Below are 22339 nucleotides of genomic sequence, written 5' to 3'. Positions count from 1 at the left end.
CGTTTCAGTCAATTTCCAATAATTAGACACTCACAGGAAGCCCACGACTGTCCTCTAGGATTCATCTCAGAGAGGCTGTGAGATGCCCCATTGCGGGCATCAAAAACAATTATTCAAGCTGTGCAGAGGTTGCTGATCAGAATTTCCTGCACCACGGCTGACCATTCACCTGGTGTCTGGTCAAATTTTAGTTGCTAGAGGAGAAACTAACTAGGACTCTTTGGCTTTCCAGAGCAGATTGGTTGCAAGGAAGTTCTCTCCTTTAAAGTAATGGAAAACTGTTTCAAACAAGGGTCATTTCCTAGTGCCTACTCACTCTGCAGCTCTCATTTCACCAGAAACCAGATGTCTAAATTAATGGCTTTCAAAAATGTGGTCTCCAGACCAGGGAGGGGCCCAGCAATCTGTATTTTATCAGGGTTTGCTGCTGATTCTATTGCACATTGAATTTAAATGTTATATAGGGCATATATATATATATATATATATATATATATATATGTGCTTATGAGGGCTTATGAGGACATTCAAGAACACCAAATTTGAAAACAAATAAAACTAGGTCTGAATTCTGGGTCTGAAGCTTAATACCACTGTTATTCTACTAAATTCAGGTATTTTTTTTTTTCAATCTGGATATTTTTTAACTCAATTTAACTCCATTTGTAAACTGGAATTAATAAGTGAATCTACCAGGTTTTTGAGATGATAAAGTAATCTATATAATAGGCTTCCATAGCACCGAGTATACAATAATATGTGTTCAGTAAATATTAGCCATGAATATGAAAGTCTATTTCTCTGCTTTGGATCCAAGCAAAATGTAGAGCAAGGACCACTCTTAAGGTAATTAAGACACATAACATCCCAGGTGTATTACTAGTAAAGTATCCTGTGGAGTGTGTTGTTCTTCAGGGATTTCAAAACACTGTGGTTCCAAATCCACATTTCAAGGGAGGCAACCTGAGAGGAAGAACATCAGGAATGTCTGCAGGGAACCTAAGGGAGGGGATGGCATCAGGCACTTCCTTGTTGGCCATGCTTCTCCACCTCTCATTTGCTCTCAGAGTATTCTAGGTATTGTCATCAAAGCCAAAGGAAGTCTTGAAGTGCATTCTAGACCAGCCCAAACTTCACATGTGTTATCTTACTAAAATGCACATTCTCATTAGTTGCATCTGAGGGAGGGGCAAAGTCTCTGCATTTCTACCAAGCTCCCAAGGGATGATGATCTGCTGGGTTTCTGACCACACTTTCACATAGTGAGGTGCTTAGCTGAGTGCTTCCCCAACCCTAGTGTACATATGTTTCACCACTAGATATATTCAACTTAAGAAATGCTCTAGAGCCATCAGCATTGGCATTATTTGGGAGACCACTAAAAGTTCAGAACTAAAAGTTCAAGAACCGCCCACCTCCAGGCCTACCAAATCAGAATGTACGTTTTAATAAGATCCCAAGAAGCGTCATAAGCACAATAAAGTCTGAGATCAACTTAGGGTATGTATTTATTCACACATAGCCCTGCATTCAGAAGGACCCTGCATATGGTTAAATTCTCTGTTCTCAGTTTCTTCAAATTCTTAATAATTCTTAAACAAAGAGCTCTGTGTTTTCATTTTGTACGAAGCCCCCCAAATTATGTAGCTAGTCCTGGACACATGGCTCCATACCAGTGTTTTTCAAACTTTGGTAGGGATATTACCCAACTGGAATGTTGTTAGAATTCTTATTTCTGGATACCCAAAGCCTGAATCAGTAGGATAGGAGGTGAGACTAAAAACCTGGAACAAATCCCTCATGCAATTGTGATGCAAGTGACCCATGTCCAATTCCAGAAATATTCCCTTGATCTTCCCTGGTAGGTAAGATCTTCCATCATTTACAACCTGCATTGTCTAGAAAACACAATGAACAACATAGAACTTGCCGGACACCAGAGCAAAGGTGTTTCTAGTTGAGCAGCTTTCCCCACAGGCACTTTCAGCAAGGCTCCCCACCTGTGCCTGAGTGGCCCTGCAATGATCCTGTGACATTTACACAAGTACAAGCAGAAAGGATGCACGGTACAGGATATCTCATCTTGAGAGGACCACCCGGGGAAGCTGGTGTGCTCAGTGGCAATTCTTAGTTTTTTTTGAGAATTCAGCGGAAGCAATCATCCTTCCCCACTGAACTCTCCCTTCCCTTGAACATTCTGAGGAGACCACGGGACCAGGAATTAGATGACCTGGCTGAGAGGTTTGTCACTTCCTAGCTCTCTAACCTGGGCAAGTCACCAGACCCTTCCAAATAGTGGAGTCCTGATCTTTAAAGTAGACAATGGGTAAGATCATCTACTTCACAGATTTGCTGCAAGAATCAAAAGAGACAGTGTGGATGTAAAAGCTTTTTGTACACTGCAAAGGAATATATAAATTTGAGGCATCATTATACATACTGAGCTACATTGCTATTTCCAGCATTATAGTTAGGATCAGGACACTATTTGTGAATTTTGCCCAAGGCCATAGAACATACTTGGTGTATTGAGAGAAGGAAATGAATACAGACAGAGAGATGTGATTAGGACTTGGCGAGAGAAGCTGGAAAATTTGAAAATGTAAGGAAAGGGAAGGGAGCTTCCACAATTTGGGGACTCCAGATGCAAAAATAAAAAAGACAAAATCTATTTTTACATGTGCAAACAGTTTTGAGATTTTAGAAAATGTCTTTAGTCTCACAGTAATTGAACATTTCTGCCCCTGGGTATAATGAAGATGAATAGCAATGGTGGTGGTCCATATTTAGTTTTGACATCAGAAGCCTTCTGTTAGAATTCACTATTCTGAGATAATGTTTAGGAGTCAAAATCTAGGTCTCTGATCTGGCATATATTATCTGTGTGACTTGGGAGAAATATTTAGTTTCTTTGTTCTTCCATTCCTTTTACCAACAGAACCTTGCTCATAGGGTTGTTATAAATATTGGATGACTTAGTACTCCCCAGATGCCTACATCATGGGAATCCTTAAGCAAAGGGCAAGCTATGGTGCTCAAAGGGCCTAGCCACTCTGGGTGTGGAAGATGCCTCCAGTTGTAACTATTGAATAGTAATGACTACTGAAGTAGGCTTGTGCTCAGGTGGTTTAAGAAGCACTGGGCTGTTCAAGGCCCAGAAATCTCAGATAGTGTTCTGAGACAATAATCTTATAAGACTTCTGTTTCCCCGTCCCAGAAAATGCCAACCATGACAAATCAAGCAAGATATGCGTATGTGATGGTTCCCATTTCTCTCTGATCCCTGGACTTAACCGTCTGGTCTTCCCTCCAGGTGCACAATTGACAACCGGGTCACCCGGGTGGCTTGGCTAAACCGCAGCACCATCCTCTACGCTGGGAATGACAAGTGGTGCCTGGACCCACGTGTGGTCCTCCTGAGCAACACTCAAACCCAGTACAGCATCGAGATCCAGAACGTGGATGTTTATGACGAGGGCCCATACACGTGCTCTGTGCAGACGGACAACCACCCAAAGACCTCAAGGGTCCACCTCATTGTGCAAGGTAGGCATCGCTTGGCTGGATGGTCTGGATGGATGGCTGGGAGAGCCTGTGTTGAACACTTTTTCTGTGATCTCCAGCAGAGATACATTCAGTTTGTTCCATCTGGCCAGGACAACAGGACAACTAACTGTCAGTTTGTGGTTAGAAGCTGAATTTTGAAGTAAGTTTTAGTGTTGAATAGGACTAGGATTTTTTTGTTTTTGTTTTTGTTCCAATAATATATCTTCTCAGAAAATTATCTTCTAATTATTGCTTTCCTTGGCTTTTTTTCTTCCCTTAGGTTTTTTTTTTTTTTTTTTTTTTTTTTTTTTTTTTTTTGGTTCCATCCAGTTCTAGGCCTGCTTTATTTTAAGACCAGTGTTTTAGCTCTTCTGGCACTTCACATGTGCCATACCCTGGAGCAGCCTTCAAGAAAGCAGAGTCCATCACCCACACTCTGAATGCCCACCTGAGACGTGTCCTTCACAGCCACCTCCATTGTCTCCAGCTTGCCTTGTCTCTCATCTCCCAGCCCTGGGTTTCTGATGCCACATCTCCCTTTTAATAACCTGCATCTGATTCACTGTGTTAGGTGGCACCCCAAGTTCCTGCCCCCAGATTTTTAGGCCTATGTCAATGTTCTGGTTTTGCATCTCTCTTGGTTCTGCTCTGGATGAGTTTTTCAGGCCCTGGGAATGATGCCTACCTATTCCCCATGAAGCAGAACTGACCCTGGGGCATTCACATGACACTTTACCATGGTGGGCAGCTCTTAATTAGGGAGTAAGAGCTCAGAACCAGACTTGGCCTCTTTATGGCTGTGAGACTCAGATCAAGTTACTAACTGGGCTTCAGGCTTTCCTTCTGTAAAATGGAATCAATGTTGTGAGCAGCTTGCTGAGGACTACACTTTACATAACACTTAGAAACAGGTTTACAGTGCTGTTGAAGTTTTAGCTATTAATATATTTTTATTAAAAATATTTTTTATATATTTTTGAAGAGAGAGAGAGAGAGAACAAGTGGGAGATAGTGGAGACAGAGGGAGATACAGAATCCAAAGCAGGCTTCAGGCTCCGAGCTGTCAGCATAGAGCCCGACCTGGGGCTTGAACCCATGAACCATGAGATCATGACCTGAGCTGAAGTCAGACACTAATCAACTGAGCTACCCAGGTGCCCCATCATTAATATATCTTTAAATACTGATATTGCATTTTAGCTTTTTAAAATTCTTTTACAGTGGGCCAAATTCCTCATTCTATGATCTCAGAAGCTTAAGCCCTGAGCAGTGTAGCCTGGCCCTTCTTTTTTTTTTTTTTTTTTTTTTTCCAATATATGAAATTTATTGTCAAATTGGTTTCCATACAACACCCAGTGCTCATCCCAAAAGGTGTCCCCCTCAATACCCCTCACCCACCCTCCCCTCCCTCCCAACCCCCATCAACCCTCAGTTTGTTCTCAGTTTTTAACAGTCTCTTATGCTTTGGCTCTCTCCCACTCTAACCTCTTTTTTTTTTTTTTCCTTCCCCTCCCCCATGGGTTTCTGTTAAGTTTCTCAGGATCCATATAAGAGTGAAACTATATGGTATCTGTCTTTCTCTGTATGGCTTATTTCACTTAGCATCACACTCTCCAGTTCCATCCACGTTGCTACAAAAGGCCATATTTCATTCTTTCTCATTGCCACGTAGTATTCCATTCTGTATATAAACCACAATTTCTTTATCCATTCATCAGTTGATGGACATTTAGGCTCTTTCCATAATTTGGCTATTGTTGCCTGGCCCTTCCGCTGGAGTTTCTTTCCCAGTTCGATTTTCAGTTCCCTCCATACAGCTGAATGCCATTTGGGGCAAGAAGCTCTTCTTGGGGAGGCACCTCCTGCCACTCTCTTGTCAGGGAGCCCAAGGAAAGGGGATGGACTTGGTCAGTAAACAAGGGCAGGAAAGTGACTGGAGAAGGAAGAACACAAAGGAGCTAGAGGTATGATGGGAACCCTAGCTGTGAGAAGGCAGGAGGCTGCCCACCCTGGGCTGTGGCCATGCGCAGTTGAAGGGTGAGGCGACGCGAGTGGGCATGAGACACAACCACCCAAGGGCACTGTGACACTGGCCCTGGGCAGGGGCTGCCAGGACAGCAGCGTCCTTCCTGCCGGGGCAGAGCTTGGCCACACCACGTTGTTCTTACTTATTTTTCTCTCTTCTAAAAAGAAATTGCGATGGCTTTTTCTATTATTGGTTCTCCAAATGAATCTTTTTCAAACGGCTGGATGCAAGCAGCATTTTTTTTAAAGGAAATGGAATTTCATAGAAGGTATCAGTGTCTTACAAACAGCAGAATAAGTATCATTATATAAGATTTTTGTTTCAGGGTGTGTAAGTTTTTAATATAAAATACATTTTTATTATGGTGGATAGTTGGCAAAAAAAAAAAAAAAGTTTGAAAATCATATTCGATGAGGAGGCCCGGCAACTGCTCCAGGGTCACCATCTGTAATCTCTGCCAAAGGGTGCTTCTGAAACCCCTCCCTGAAACCATGCTCCCCTTGCATCCCCACCTGTACACATGTATTGTCAAGAGCAGGATACCCAGCAATGGCAAGAGAAATCAGGAAATGCCCACTAGTACAGACATTCGCTTTATGGAGTAGGACCTTTATGGACCTGGAAAATGGAAGGAATAGTGAAAAATGCTGAAACCTCTCTGAAAATAATGACCATGTTTTTGTCATTTGTTTTCCTTAAGCTCTCCCTCCCCCCCAACACACCCACCCACACACTTCTGCCCTAAATACCTGGGAGAGTACCTTATCCAAAGTGCACATTTAATAACTACTTTTTGAAGCAAATGGCTGAGCTTACAGTCCAGAGGTCTTATACAGGCTCAAAGACAGAAAGTGGAGTGCGTGTACGGGTGGAGACATAGGAGAGGTGAGGTGAAGGGGTCTACATCAATCTTCACTCATGTCCACACTAATGGAAAATGTCTAATCCCCAGCTAGGTGTTTACATCTGTGACTTGGCTAGGTGGCCTCTTAGCATGACACACCACCTCAAGTATTGGAATCTAATCTTGGGCTAATTTTCGAATGCTGATGGGTGTATTGATTTGGAAACAAGCTAGGTTAAAAAAGGCACTGGTCTTGTACACAGACTCAGCCCAAGCTAATCCGGTGTCGATATGCCTGGGCTGAGCATTATTGACACTTTAATGAATAGTGGACCATAGTTTTTCAGAGACAACCTGTCCCCCCTCCTAGAAGCAATCAGACAAACTAAATAGAGCCAGACTCCCCCATTTCTGTATTGGAAAGAGGATACATCACCATCCAGGATTAAAAAAAAAAAAAAAAGAAAGAAATATATTTATCTTGGGATCACTTATTGTAGTGAACATAAACCCTAATTCCCCTAGCAGGAGCTGACTGTCTGGATTTTGTTGAAGTTGCTATTCAACCCTGAACAGAACACTGCTGGAATGAAAGTCAGACATATTAAGTTTTCAGAATGGTATTACAATCATTAAACACTCACAGACACACACAGACGCACAGACGCACACACACAAGCTAGCAGCAGCAGGAAGAACTGAACTGATGGTCTGCCCATGAGTGTGTGTACTTATGCATATGCAGTCAGGTTCACATAAAAATAAACACACGTGGAAGGAAGGTAATGACATTTTCATAGTATCATGTGAGCTGCTTAAGGTCTGGGATTATGTCTTTCCTCTTGTTATCAAATACCCTTTGTACCCCACCAGTTCTTTGTTCTGGATCTTTTGAGTTCCTGCTGACAGCAGTGAAGCCACCTTTGCAAGTGTCTGAGCTTCAGAACTTCAGCCCTTTGTTATGCACTTATGAGTACTTTCATTTATTCATATGGTAAATAATTACTGAGAAACAACTCTGGTTACTGGTACCTTGCCCAACCACTTAGCACAGGGAGATAAACAAAAAGCCACCTTTGAAGAGTTAGTTCCCATTCAGGTGGAAATGGACTTCTGTGATGTTTGCCCAAGTCATCCCCAAGAATTCAGTTTCTAGAAGTATAGCTGCTGTTGACTGAATCCTGGGGTACGAACCTGCTCCAGACACTCCTGGAAACACCTGCAATGTGGGTCCTCTTACCCCCATGTAATCTGATTATATATTTTAATAGAATTCAGAAATGACATATATAGAAATCAGATTGGTCCTTTTATGTGGTAGCCAGATTTCCCCATGCTGCTAAGCACTGGTCTGTCTCAGCTCAAGAGCAGGGGTGAAGGGTTAGAGGCCTTTTCTTGGTTCGTGTTTGCCAGAACTTTAGCTGAGCACATAATCTTCAGTCCATCTTGTCCTCAGGACAACCTTTTATTGGTGGCAAGTTCTAGATGTGTGCATTTCCACTAGGATAGTTTTTAAATCTGTGGATAGCATTGCATATTCTTGTGGTAAAGGAAAAAGGGAAATGCTTAGATCCTTTCCTTTCTTTTTTTTTTTTTATGGGTTCGTCTCTTCTGTATATTGCTGTTGAACTGTATTTTCCCTTTCTATTTTGTTTTGTTTTTCTTTAAATGACATCTCTAGGGATGGGGCACCTGGGTGGCTCTGTTGGTTTAGTGTGCAACTCTTTATTTCAGCTTGGGTCATGATCTCTCAATGGTTTGTGAGTTCGAGCCCTACATCAGGCACTGCACACACAGTGCAGAGCCTGCTTAGATTCTCTCTCTCTCTCCCTCTCTCTCTGCCCCTCCCCTGCTGTCTTTCGCAAAACAAATAAACTTTAAATTAATAAATATAGCTCTGGGGCTACCTAAATGCTCCAAAATCTTCCCTAGGCTGTTGGGACTGGGGATATTTTCTTAAGGTCTTGGCCAGGCTGGTCAAGCAGCTAGAACATGGACTGGGTCAGTCTAGCCTGGGCTGCAGAAGAGGGTCCCTGTAGTGGTCAGTATAGGGGGTTGGGAGAACAACTATTAAGTGAAGTCATGAGAAGCACCAGGCAGAGTTAAGGGTGAATATCAAAACACAAAGATCTCAGCCTCCATGGCCCAGAATGTTAGACCAGTCTGCAGGAAAAAGGTAATGGTTCTTTTGATTTGCATTGTCCAAGGTCAACATGGAGAAAGGAGCAGGATCGTAGTTGTACACAGAGAGTCCAGGTGATCGAGTGGGACATGTCTTCTAGGCAAGCCAGGAATAAAGGACAACTTTGACTAAGAAAGTGGCTCTAGGGGGCAGCATGGAAGGAGGATGAGGGAAAAGGCAGCAGGGGCTGGTGGTGAGAAGGGGGAGGGAACAGAACTGAATTAAGTACATACCTACCACAGTGGCTATTTAAAATTAAATGACTAAAACCAAATAAAATTTAAAATTTACTTCTTCAATCACACTGGTCACCTCAGGTGCTTCAGTAGCCACATATGACCAGTGGCTGCTCTATCAAGTAGTATAGAAATAGAAAGAATATTCTATCATCTTAGAAAGTTCTTTTGGACAGTGTTGTATGTGAGTACCATTATGGGCCAGCACGTGTAAATGAAAGGTGGGTTTCATTGATTTGAGGGGCCCGTTGTGGTATAGAAAAGAGAATTGGATTTTGTAGAGAACATGGAAATAGGAAAAGACAGAGGTCTTTTAAGACAAGAGAGAATTATTATAAAGATAGAGGACTGGAGTTCCTCTGTTAGCTGGGGCAGAGTAGAAAGCCCAGAGTCTGAAGATATATCCAAAGGAAAATAGACAGAATTTGGGGGTTGGTTACATGTGGGAATTGGTGGGGGAGTGGGCCAGGACATTGAGATTTTATCTGAGTGCTCTAGGGCAGGTTGATACTAACTCATCTAAACCCTCATGTGGTAAAGCATCATGTGTTGTGGAGCACTTCAGATCTTTGGACTTCTTAATTTTAAGATGGCTTGAATCCTCCATTCAATACCAGTTTGTGAAAAGTAAGAAATACCACCCACGTATTTTCACTTGGGCAGCCAGAACACAATCTTATAGGTCAGCGTGAGGGAGATCCATTTTAGATTTATTGAAATTTGGGTCTAATGATTTCCATCCCTTGACCTTAAGGTGTTCTGCTTTGTGAATGTAATTAATAAGCGCCTGCTTCTGGAGTCCAGCTGCATATTTTAACCCGTTTCCTCTCTTAAACCTGCTGCTTCTCAGGGTATCTAAAATACCTCCACCTCTGTCTGTATAGTTCTTTGAAAGAGACTGAATCATAGAGAGCACAGAGTGAATAAAACACTTTGTGGGACTGAACTGTTTGCTAAATTAAGGGCAATATGGAAGATATCTCAAAGCCCTCATCATTTCATAAGCACCCTTGCATGATGGCACAGCACAGTGACCCTGGTGGTCTGCAGAACATAAGCAAAGATCTTTTTCATCCACACACAGAGGCCTGGGTCATACACCTGAAGGGCTTTAATCTCATTCAGAGACACATCTGCATGATGCGAGTGTTAGCATATAGTGCTCATAAAACAGGGGTAGTACTTTAATAGCGATAATAATAAAAATAATAATAACTAATAAAACTTTTGGTCTCTATCAGTTTCCAAGGCCCTTTCTAGGTCTCTCTTTTGTCACTGGAACATCTAATCACCCCCTCCCTTTTGTTTGGTGTAAATGAGTTTTCCAGTTTCTTGCTAAGCAGAATTAATCTGAAAATCCCTGCTATTGTTTGATAGTTAATTACCTGCCTTTTGGAGTCAAACATCTCTGAAGCTCACGAAAGGGAGGAAACACTGTCTTTGGAATGGGGCAGAAATGAGAGAAAGAATCCAGAATGTTGTTGTCATTCCCTGTGTTAGAATTCCAGAGAGAAAGGGCCTAGGCCAGGGAGATAGTACAGGCAGGTAACTTGAAAAAGATAGAGCTTGGGCGGTACAAGCCCTTCATTTACCTTTTATCTTCCTGTTCTGGGCCCTCTCCTCTTACCCACTGATATGTATAATTGTGCTGCTTTCCAAACCTGAATAATTAATTGACCTTGTCAAACCAAACTCATTATTATGATTAAGGTAACAGGAACAATAGCTTTTAATTTCTGGACACCTATGCCCCATAGACCATCCCCCCACCCCCACCCCACTCTGAAACTCTACAAAAGGAAATTTGAAGCACAACATTTCAAACTGAACAATGTGGTGTAATCCTTACACTGAAAGCAAAGATTTCTGTCTCTCCAGCCACATCACCTAGAAAGCACCATGCCTTCCTGGCACTGCAAGAATCCCATAGCATTGAGAAGACCTTTGTACCAACTAATTTTCATTTGGGCTGCAGCTTTCCCAGCCTGTTTTGGAGGGAAACATCACCATCCAGTTCTGAATCAACAGAAGTCACCTTCTGAGTACATCTGTGTTCTTTGGGTTTCAATAGCCCTGTGTGACAATAGGTCACATTTGCCATCCCAAACTGTTTTCCAAATTATCTTTCCTCTCTCTGAAATGGATGAACATGAACATTCAGTCTGATCATAAGACTGTGCATCTGAATTCAACAGAACTTTTAAAAAGTCAGGAAATTAAATCCCACCACAAAATTAGAGTGATCCTCAAAGTACCCTGGAGAATGACAAGGAAGTAGGGCATTTTACCTGAAATTGATTTACAGAATTTAGACAGCATACAAATGAAGCATTTCTGTTCTAGCTGGTGAGTTCTTAAATTTCTTCATGCAGTTACTTACAATGGATGGGCTGAAAGAGTCTCTTAGACTAAAGAAATCTGAGAAGATTGCTGTAATGAAAGTCATATTGGTTTAATAATGGCATTTTCTGTGCCTTCTGGAATGGCTGGGAGGGGCCTCCCCTTTTTGAATCAGTTTGGAAAACATGACATTTGCCTCCTGGTGTTTCCTGGTCACATCAGTAAATAAAAATAGGGTTGCCCTGTCCAAGCCCTTCACACCATTCATGGCTCTGAGGAAGTAGAAAGTTCAGGAAGCCTGACCCTATTGCTTCACTGAAAATACTTACAGGAGTCACACAACATCCCTCCAGGTAAGCAGCTAGGGCTCCCGCAGGAGGGTCTTTAAGCGACCACAGAATTCTTATCCCTGACATGGTTAATCCCAGAGAGTCTGAGCTGCCTCGGATTCTAATAGTATAGTGGTTGGGATTCCTCATGGATCTGATATATCCCTGCAGCCTCCACATAAGACATACATTTTATTTGAGGAGAAGGGCAAACAAACATCAGATCTGAATGAGTAGCCCTTTTAAAGTACATTCCTATATATCTTCATTCCCACATGAGAAGCTTCCAGTAGTCCAAGCTGAACTTGAGACAAATAGTCCTACTTAAGGATTGCATGATGCCTCCTTATTGTCTCATGACCCACTGATAATGGATCTGGCTAATCCCATAATATGTTTGAAACATTCCTCATACAACATTCCTAAAGGTTTTGCCATTAGAAAGTGTTATCAAGGCCAGGATCACGGATCTGAATACCATGGCTGTTGCCAGAGGACTCTTAAGTACTTGAAAGACTTAAAAGCCTCCAACAATTCTTTAGTTTTTGCTAAAATTGAAATACCTAGCTTTTTAGGGCATGAGAAGAAGTTGGTGACTATGTGTCTCAGTCCATCTGTTGTCAGATTGAGAGATGTCAACTGAAACTTTTCAATTCCATTTACCAGTATTTTGAAGTTAGGCACTGGGGACACAACAACTCAGAGTTCCTGCCCTGTCTAGCAGAAGGCACCCCTATACTTACAAATAACTCTCTTCTACAGTAACAGAGGTTAAGATGCTCATGTATATAAAGGCTTTTAATACACTGAGAGGGAGTAATTGAATTTATCTGCAAGACTAGGCAAAACTGCATGGTTACATTTCATCAAGCCCCTCAATGGTGAATAGGAATTTTTAGGTCAGGAGAGAAGGCATCACTTTTCTTCCTCAAGGAAAGTTCCGTTAAGAAGAAAGTTGTTCTGGCAAAAGGACGAATATCTACAAGTCTATCAGTAGGATAGAAAATCACAAGCACCAGGGTCAATAAACCTCAGTAGGAGGGGCGCCTGGGTGGCGCAGTCGGTTAAGCGTCCGACTTCAGCCAGGTCACGATCTCGCGGTCCGTGAGTTCGAGCCCGGCGTCAGGCTCTGGGCTGATGGCTCGGAGCCTGGAGCCTGTTTCCGATTCTGTGTCTCCCTCTCTCTCTGACCCTCCCCCATTCATGCTCTGTCTCTCTCTGTCCCAAAAATAAATAAAAAACGTTGAAAAAAAAATTAAAAAAAATAAAATAAAATAAACCTCAGTAGGAAGAGAGAAGTATCAGAATAAAGGAATATATACAAACCCAACGAGTTCTTTGTCCCTTGCATGGTAAAGATACAAAGGGGGAATGTTGCTGAAACCTCTTCTACCAGCAAGTCAGTTTTTAAAACACTAAAATGTATGTTGTATAAACATTGCAGTTATAACAATGATTCTTTTTCCATAGTAAAGTTAAGCTACATTTCTCTGTACACCAGTAAGTAGAGTACACAACACTAAGACTCTTTGCTCTCCCCTCTTGGTGATTTTACCAGAGAGGGTAAGGATGCTGCTAAGGATAAAAGTGAGCTGCAAGGGGCCCACACCTTTGGGACCTGGGAGACTGGTTCCTTGCCAGCAGCCTCTTCTCACGGGTACCTGAGAGCCCACTGCATGCAGGTGAAGGAGTCTCAGACTTTCAGATGTATCCAGGCTAACTTAGGCTTTCAGGAGTCACCACTTGGCATATATCTTAACACCTCTATTCCTGCTGAACATCATCTGTGGTAAATTAGTGTCTGATGGTAAAAATCTAATTGGTTTCCGCTGGAGATGGGCTCAGTGGTGAAATGCTCCTGGAGTTGCCAGAGCACAGTGTTTTTCTTTTGAGAGATCTTCATTTCATGTCATTTGAGAAAGAATTTATTGATTTAAAATTAGGACAGTTTAATTTGGTGGCATGTTTTCTTTATGTCTCAATTATATATTCATGTCTTTGTGGTAAACTCAGCTGGTGGGGGGATTAAGAATTCAAAATAGAGGATTTTCACTTGGCAAATAGTGCTTTCTACTGTGATTAATTGGGAGTCTGCACAATGAACCCGGTGTTGGCTCCATTGGGGATTGAATAGCTTAGTAGGAAGAAGGAAATTTCAGGATTTAGGAATCCTGGATTCCAGTCTGAATCTTGACAATAAGTACCTGGAGGAATGACCTACTTCTTTAATCTATTTCAGATTAGATGCACTTTGTAGGAATATTTTGATATATCACATAATCTAATTTGGAGAAAGTTACCAAATAAAAGGCTGCCAAATGTCATTTTCATATTAAAATCCTTCATTTGTGTAACTATTTATAAATAGTAAATGTTGCCAAGCTTTTGTGTCCATTTGTCTTGTTTTGATTTCTTTAAACAGACCCACTCTTCTGTACCAAGGATGCATCTGTGTTCTGTTGCTGGTGTGGGTCCTCCTTCCCAAGAATCTGCTTGGATTACATCCCCGTTCCCCACCCTTGTTCTGTCTGTTGAACTCCAGTGTTCCTGGTTTTCTGACCTTCTGGCCTGGTGATGTTCCTGTGCTGTCTTGCCCTCATCCCCTTTGCTCTCATAATTCAATTAGACTTGTTTTATTGTGGTCTCATTGTGCTCTGAATCTAGATTTCAAAGAGGGGTTCTCATACTAACACTGCCCCACACTCCAAGGACTCAAGCCAGCCTAGCCCTTTCTTCCCCCCTGAGAAAGGCAGATCAGACATCTTGGTTTTCTTTTTTCCCTTTCATGCACATGTAGACCACCATGAGTGAAGTACGGAAATATAGGTTGAGACAGATACAAAGACGAAAGAGACCAGTTCCTCCCATCAGGATATATGGTGGGGGTTGGGACAGATGGTAAATAGACCACCATGAGTGAAGTACAGAAATACAGGTTGAGACAGATACAAAGACGAAAGAGACCAGTTCCTCCCATCAGGATATATGGTGGGGGTTGGGACAGATGGTAAAGTTTGAAAGGAGGGGCTGCTAGGATTGAGCCATTCACAGGAATCCCAGGACTGAGAACTGAGAGCCAGGTGCCTTCCCAAGCTTGGGGGCAGGGTGTGAGTGTGTGGGAAGGCCACACAAAGAGAAGTGTTTGGAAATGGACAATATAGCATTTCAGATCCTGGCTATGAAAAGGAAAATAATTAGTGAGTTTTCACACACCCACTCAGCCCTCCATCACCCACCCTTTTTCCACTCACAGGCAGAGTTATTTTTTTTTAACCTGTATTGGATGGTACCTCAAGGACTTAACATAAGAGAACTAGTTTTTTTATCAAGACCTATAGGTCCCTGGGATGAGCCTCCTCCACTCCTGGTTCACGCTGTGCTCCTGCCTCCCATGCTCATTTGATTTTATTTTACTTATCTTGTTCTTTCTGGTCATGGGCCCTTTCTACATTCCCTCTCCTCTGACTTGCATTCTCTTCCTCTTTTCACTCAGCAAATCCTATTTATCCTTCAAGCATGAACTTGAACGTCATTTCTTTAGGGATGCTTTTTCAGACCTGCCTGTCTTGCATTAACTCCTCCCCTTTCCCCAGGATTCAGAGCCATGCTATTCTTTGTGTTTCTCGGCACAATTATAATTTGACATTTGTTTGATCACTTGGCTATGTCTGTTTTGCCAGTAGACTATGAGTCTCCTGAAGGCAAGGGGCCCATCTCTTTTTGCACCTTGTCTCAAAAGTCTGGAAATTAATAGGGCCTCAGAGGTTACTGGTTGGATAATGAGTGGATCTGTAAAGTTTCTTTTCTTTTTTTTCTTTGTTTTTATAACGTTTATTTATTTTTGAGACAGAGAGAGACAGAGAACGAAGGGAGGAATGGCAGAGAGAAAGGGAGACACAGAATTGGAAGCAGGCTCCATGCTCTGAGCCATCAGCCCAGAGCCCGACGCGGGGCTCGAACCCATGGACCGCGAGATCGTGACCTGAGCTGAAGTCGGATGCTTAACCGACTGAGCCACCCAGGCGCCCCTGTAAAGTTTCTTTTCTTATTATTAAGCAGAACAATTCATTTTGTGTTGGGACTGGCCATGGAAGGCTGAATAAGAGCCACCCCAATGTATCAGATTCTAATCCTTGGAATTGTAAATGATACCTTATATGATGACATCTTTGCAGATTTGAGGAAGAGTTTGAGATATGGAGATTGTCCTGGATTAGCCAGGTGGGTCCTAAATATAGTCACATGTATACTTATAGGAAGGAAGCAAAGGGGAATTTGATACACACACACAGAAGAGAAAGCAACGTGAAAATGAACCAGAGAGAGTCAAAGTTGCTGGCCTTGAAGCCTGGATGGATGTGGCTATGGGCCTAGGAATGTCAGCAACCAGCAGAAGCTTAAAGAGGTGAAGAACTGACTCCCCACTAAAGCATCCAAAGGAAGCACGGCCCTGCTGTCACTTTTACAGATTCTGATCTTCTGATCAGTCCTTCCAGTTGCTTGTCAGATCATTCAGGGTAGAACCCAAATGATCCTAAACCCAAATGTGGCCTAAAAGGTCCTATGCTGTGTGGCCCCTGACATCTCTCTGACCTATGCTCCTAAAACACTCTTTGTTAACCTATTTCCATGATGTTCTTGAATCAGGGATACACCTCTGTCCGGACCTTTATAGCTTCCTATGCTGGCACCCCATGACAGGTGTCCCTTGGGGCTCTACTCTCAAAGGTCACCGTACGGGAGAGGCCTCTCTGACCACCTGTATGGCAGCGAACTCCTCACCTCCCCAAGTTACTCCCTGGGACTTTTCTGATGTGTTTTCATTTATTACATTATAAATATTTACATGTTTAAGATCTGTTGTCTGTTTCACTGCAGGAGAACACAAGTTCCACGACAGCAGGGAGTTGACCTGCCTTGTTCACTGTTGTACCCAAGTGCCTAGAACAGGGTTTGGTGCATAGTAGGCACTCAGTAAATATCTATTGAATAAATATGTGAATGAAAACTTGAAAAGCAGAGACTTCCATTAAGTTAAATGTATCTATTTTTATTTTTTCTCCAGTGTTTATTCTGTCTCTTTGCTTGAGTGAGAAAGTCTGAACTTTTCTGTTATTTCTACCAAAATGATTCTCAGACCAGGTGACATTAAACTAACTTTAATAGGGTGGATTTTTCTGGGGCACCTGGGTGGCTCGGTTGGTTAAGCATCCAACTTCGGCTCAGGTCATGATCTCACAAGTTGGGAGTTTGAGCCTTGTGTCAGGCTCTGTGCTGACAGCTCAGAACCTGGAGCCTGCTTCAGATTCTGTGTCTCCCTCTCTCTCTACCTCCCCCCCATTCTTGCTCTCTCTCTCTCTGTCTCTCAAAAATAAATATATTTTTTTTTTAAATAGGGTGCATTTTCTTAGCAAAGTAAAGAAGAAGCTAGTGGTGCAGACTGAAGGAATAACACAGGAAGGAACTGAGAGACCTGAGTGTGGGTTGCTCCTTATAGCAGGCTGCAGACAAAACATGAGTTGTGAGGAAGTGGCCCCAAGTGTCTCTCTGAGGAGAGGACCAACTCTCCAGCAACCCAAGAAGTTCAGATTTCACTATGGAGGAATGGGGAATCAGAGGAAAGTTTGAAGCAACGAAATTACATGAGTTCTATTTAAAAAAAAAGACTTTGGCATCAGAATGGGGAGTTAATTGGAGGGGGAGTTTTGAGGCAGGGACACTGATAGAGAATAATAACATGGTTTGTATCATGTTATGCTGTGTCCTTGGCCTGGAGAGATTCCCTCTCTTCTTAAGAAGTTACACAAATAGCACATTAGAGCAGCTGGTAGAGGCTAGATCGGTGTACACACACACTAAGAGTAGGCTGGGCTCAGTTTTCTCGATGGTCCTATTCCAAAGATACATGTATTCTTCTCAATGTGTGACTGGTTAAGGTTGAAAGTAAAAGAAACTTAATGTTTTCATCTTTGGTAAAGTTTTGGGGTTTTGTATTTATAAATAAGTGGGGGGGAGAAGGCTGTACCATGTTTTGTTTCAGTTTGGAATCCTGAGAATATGGCTTTCAACTTATTGAAATGAAACCTGATCACCCAAGAGGAGATAAGGTGTACACCAGCCCATGACGAAAGCTTAAAATAAGACAGGATAGGAGAGAATCAAGCAACAGAAGGGCCTTTTAAACAGAAAATATTTGAAAATAGAATAGCAGATTCAGAGAATGCTAAATCATGAGATACCAGAAACTGCCTGTCAGCCCACCCTGATGTCTGCCTCAGACTCTCATGAGGAACTTTCTAGGAAAAGAAAGTAATAAGAAGAATGTTGTCTTTCCCCAGACCAACTGAACCTGAATCGCTTTGGTGGAGGTGTGGGTGGAGAACCTTGTGTAGCTGGGTTTGGGAGTTACAGGTCAGGACACAGTGGAGCCAAGAGCCAGAGGCAACCAGAAGTCAATTTGATAAGACTTTTTTTTTTTAATATTTACTTTTTAGAGAGAGGGTGAGAGTAAGTTGGGGAGAGGCAAAGAGAGAGGGAGACAGAATTTGAAGCAGTCTCCAGGATCTGAGCTGTCAGCACAGAGCCCAATGCAGCACTTGAACACATGAGCTATGAGATCGTGACCTGAGCCAAAGTCAGATGCTTAACTGTGAGCAACCCAGGCACCCTGAGAACACTTTTTTAAATATAAAATCCTAAATTATGTTCATGCTCATTAGTAGGAATTGTGTCAAATTGGGTAAGTGGGTGTGCTCTGTTTCTAATTACAGTGTATCTTTCATCTTCCTGAATGTGATGCTGTATTGTTGTTAAAATGAAAATTAGGAAGCAGAGTCATAAAGAAGAGTGATTCCCCTAAGTGGGTCACCATAGTCTTGCCTATATTCCCCTACATTGTTTTAAAATAGTTTCTCAAGAGTTATTAGACTACCGGCCTTCATTGCTATATCCTAAGACATCTTCAGCCCTCCCTTTTCTCTCTTTAGGCAACATATAGTCTGCTCAGTACTCAGTGAAGGCATATTCAGCCTCTTCTGAAGCTCAAATGGCTATTTTTCCTATAGCCAGAATTCACAGGACCTAGATTCAAGTGGCAGAAATGGCAGTGACACTATTCACTATCCTCCTTAGTGACCCAATAGCCAAATGTTTGCCTCCTGTCCCCTCAACTTTATGATCTGCTGGTCTAGAGACCTTAGTTCCAAAGGGAGGAATGCTTGCAACAGGAGAAACAAGATTCCATTGAATTGGAAGTTGAGACCACAATCTGGCCATTTTGGGCTCCTCATGCCTCTGAATCAACAGGCAAGGAGGGAAGTGATGGTACTGACTAGGGAGGTTCATCCTGACTACCAAGGGGAAATTCAAAACAGGGGTAGAGAAGAGTATGTTGGGAATACGGAGGTCCCTTAGGGCATCTCTTAGTATTATCATGGTCTGTGACTAAGCTAAGGGAAAACCAACAATCCAATCTAGGCAGGACTAAGAGACTGCAGAGCCCAGACTTTTCAGGAATAAAAGATTGGCTACCCTGTAAAGTCAAGAACCAACAGCAGCTGAGATGCTTGCTACAACAAAGGGAATTCAGAGTAGTTAGTAGAAGAAGGTAGTTATAAATAGAAGCTACAAGCACAGGGCCAGTTACAGAAATGAGGACTCTGTCTTGAGTATTTCAATAGCTTCTCTCTATTTTGTTATAAATACTTTCGTATGTGTATATACATATATTAAACAAACATCTTTTTTTCTTTCCTTATTCCCTTATCATGTAACATAAGATGTATCAACTTTCTGTGAATTTTACATCATAGTATTTAAGTTACAGGCTATCAGAAGAGCAAACATTACTCAAGGACTTTATTTCCTCTTCTAGGGAAGGGATTAGTACATCTTCAGTTGTATGCAAGATAGTTGTATCATGCTAAGTGGATTATATAACCTTGTTATTGTCTTCATCTGGAGATTAATTGTAATTTAAGGAAATGGAATGGGTATCAAGTTGCTAGGGGTAGACTTGTGATTGATAATTTTATGTGTCAATGTGACTTGGCTAAGGGATGCCCAGATAGCTGGGAAGACATTATTTCTAGATATGTCTGTGAAGGTGTTTCCATAAGAGATCAACATTTGAATCAGTAGACTGAGTAAAGCAAATTTCCTTCACCAATGCAGATGTGGATCCTCCAATCCATTGAAGGCCCAATTATAATGAAAGCCAGAGAAAGGGTGAATTTGCTCTTTGCTTGAACCAGTACATCCATCTTCTCCTGCCCTCAGACGTTGGCCTCCTGATTCTCAGGCCTTCAGTCAAGGATTAGATTACACTGCTGGTGTTTCTCATCCTCCAGCTTGAAAATGGCAGATTATCAAACTTCTCACCCTCCATAATTGCATGAGACAATTCCTATTATATATATAATCTCCTCTTAGCTCTGTTCCTCTAGAGAAACCTGACTAATACAGATGACAAGTGAGTTTTTCATGCTAAAAATCTTCCTCAGATTTAGAATAAGTTTAGCCCTATAGGTGATAGCTAATGGTACTGGGAAATGTAGGTAAACATAGCACATAGTACTCAGAAAAGCAGGAAGCCCACTGGCCTAGCAAGTGAGGGTGAACTGAAATAGAGTCATTACTATCTGTCCCACCAAACACACAGCAACTCTGGCCTCACCTTTCTGCTCAGAGGCTGGATGAAGAAAGAAGTATTTATCACATAAACTTTGCTCCTTCCTTCATTCACTATTCAAATATTCATTGAGTTCCTACTGTGAGCTACATATCATGCTGGACTCTGAGGGTAGAACACAAATACCAGATACTTGTCTCCAAAGAAATAATATTCTAGTGGATGACAAGAGAAGTCATAGTTCTTCTGTTGCCATTCAAGAAGTACATAGTTCATTGTAAAACAGGCAGAGAGTCGGGTCAAGTGTCATGTCTGTGGCACTCAAACATGTTGTGTCTGTGTGGCCCCTTTGGAGACACTCCTACCTCTGAGAACCTCAGGGGAATTCCAAAAGGAAGTTTTGCCTTAGTTGAGAGCTGAGTTGTTAGGTAAAGAAGGGAAGGTGTTCATGCCAGTCAGAGTGGCTAAAATGAACAAATCAGGAGACTATAGATGCTGGCGAGGATGTGGAGAAACGAGAACCCTCTTGCACTGTTAGTGGGAATGCAAACTGGTGCAGCCACTCTGGAAGACAGTGTGGAGGTTCCTCAAAAAATTAAAAATCGATCTACCCTATGACCCAGCAATAGCACTGCTAGGAATTTACCCAAGGGATACAGGAGTGCTGATGCATAGGGGCACTTGTACCCCAATGTTTGTAGCAGCACTTTCAACAATAGCCAAATTATGGGAAGAGCCTAAATGTCCATCAACTGATGAATGGATAAAGAAATTGTGGTTTATATACACAATGGAATACTATATGGCAATGAGAAAGAATGAAATATGGCCTTTTGTAGCAACATGGATGGCACTGGAGAGTGTTATGCTAAGTGAAATAAGTTATACAGAGAAAGACAGAAACTATATGTTTTCACTCTTATGTGGATCCTGAGAAACTTAACAGAAGACCATGGGGGAGGGGAAGAAAAAGAAAAGGGGTTAGGGAGGGAGCCAAAATATAAGAGACCCTTAAAAACTGAGAATAAACTGAGGGTTGATATGGGGTAGGAGGGAGGGGAAGGTGGGTGATGGGTATTGAGGAGGGAACCTGTTGGGATGAGCACTGGGTGTTGTATGGAAACCAATTTGACAATAAATTTCATATTAAAAAAAAAAAGAAGGGAAGGTGAGCTGTTCTAGACAGGTAAGAGCATATGCAAAGGCTAGGAGGTGAATGGGAACACGGCCTGTTCAGAGAAGGTGAAAGCATCCCACAGGTGGGCCATTAGAGGAGGTGGTACAGGGATCCGAGATGAGACCTGAGAGATGGGCAGGAGCCAGATAACAGGAGCTAGGAAGTTTTTATTAATGGTAGAATAGGCCCAGAGTAGACCCTATTCAGGAGGGTTGCTCACTGTCAGTTTTGAAGACGGTATCGGGGGAGCAAACCAAAGGCAAAAAGGCCCTCCATGGCTCATCATCCTTATCTAGACCATTCCTTACCCTGCCTTATCAGAACTTCCCTGGGTTAAGAGGAGGTAATATCAAAACCAAGCTCATAGCCTATATTTTAACCTTCAGCTGGGTTTAAATTGTGGATAGATCCTCCACCTTGGCTTCAGTGAGTACCTACTCAGGTCAGTAGAGTTAGTGTGGATGTAGACATGCACCTTTCCTTCTATGATAGGCAATTCTCTCTCCTCTTTGCTGTTTCTCATCTGTCTCTCTGAGGCAGTTTTTCATTTGATCTTGCCAGAAACTTCTTTTTTATCACCACATTCACTTTTTGTTGTCTTCAGCCTATTATTGTTGGTTTTTTTATCTTTTTTTTTGTTTTTGTTTCTTTTTACTTTTGTTTTGTTTTACTCCTCTCATCATTCCCTTGTCTGAGCCACTCTCCTCTCACTTGTCACTGACACTACTCTTCATGTTGACCTTGAGTTCTCAGGACTGTGCCTTTATGCTTAAATGCTCTTTTTTCCAATATTTGCTGGAAACTTCTTTCCTTCACCTACATTTTCCTTCTATCCCTTTCTTTTTTATTTCTCTTCTTTCTTGGCCTCCATATGCTTTGATACACCTCAGTGTCACTCATTGTTCTCTGCCCTCCTAGGTCACAGCTCCATGCTCCCCAGCGTGTTGACCCCTCCCAGCCATGCAATCTCTGTGTCTGACCTGTTAGTGTGAAAGCCATTACCCCTTGACATGGCATCTGTGTTTTTGCC

General features: G+C 42.2%; 1 protein-coding gene across 5 annotated transcripts in view; it reads left to right on the top strand.

Moving 5' to 3' along the window:
* The window catches only part of NTM (neurotrimin), a 940166-nt gene that overhangs the window by 767115 nt on the left and 150712 nt on the right, over window positions 1-22339 (top strand). For all 5 annotated transcript variants that reach the window (XM_060605255.3, XM_060605261.3, XM_060605258.3 and 2 more), the window contains one exon: window positions 3314-3546. In XM_060605255.3, the coding sequence (XP_060461238.1) occupies window positions 3314-3546 (233 nt within the window). The remainder of the gene's footprint in view (window positions 1-3313; window positions 3547-22339) is intronic.

Source organism: Panthera onca, chromosome D1, assembly GCF_046562875.1.
Source record: "Panthera onca isolate mPanOnc1 chromosome D1, mPanOnc1 haplotype 2, whole genome shotgun sequence".
Lineage (NCBI taxonomy): Eukaryota > Metazoa > Chordata > Mammalia > Carnivora > Felidae > Panthera > Panthera onca.
Note: the sequence above shows the minus strand (reverse complement) of the source record. Positions and strands in the feature narration are given on the sequence as shown.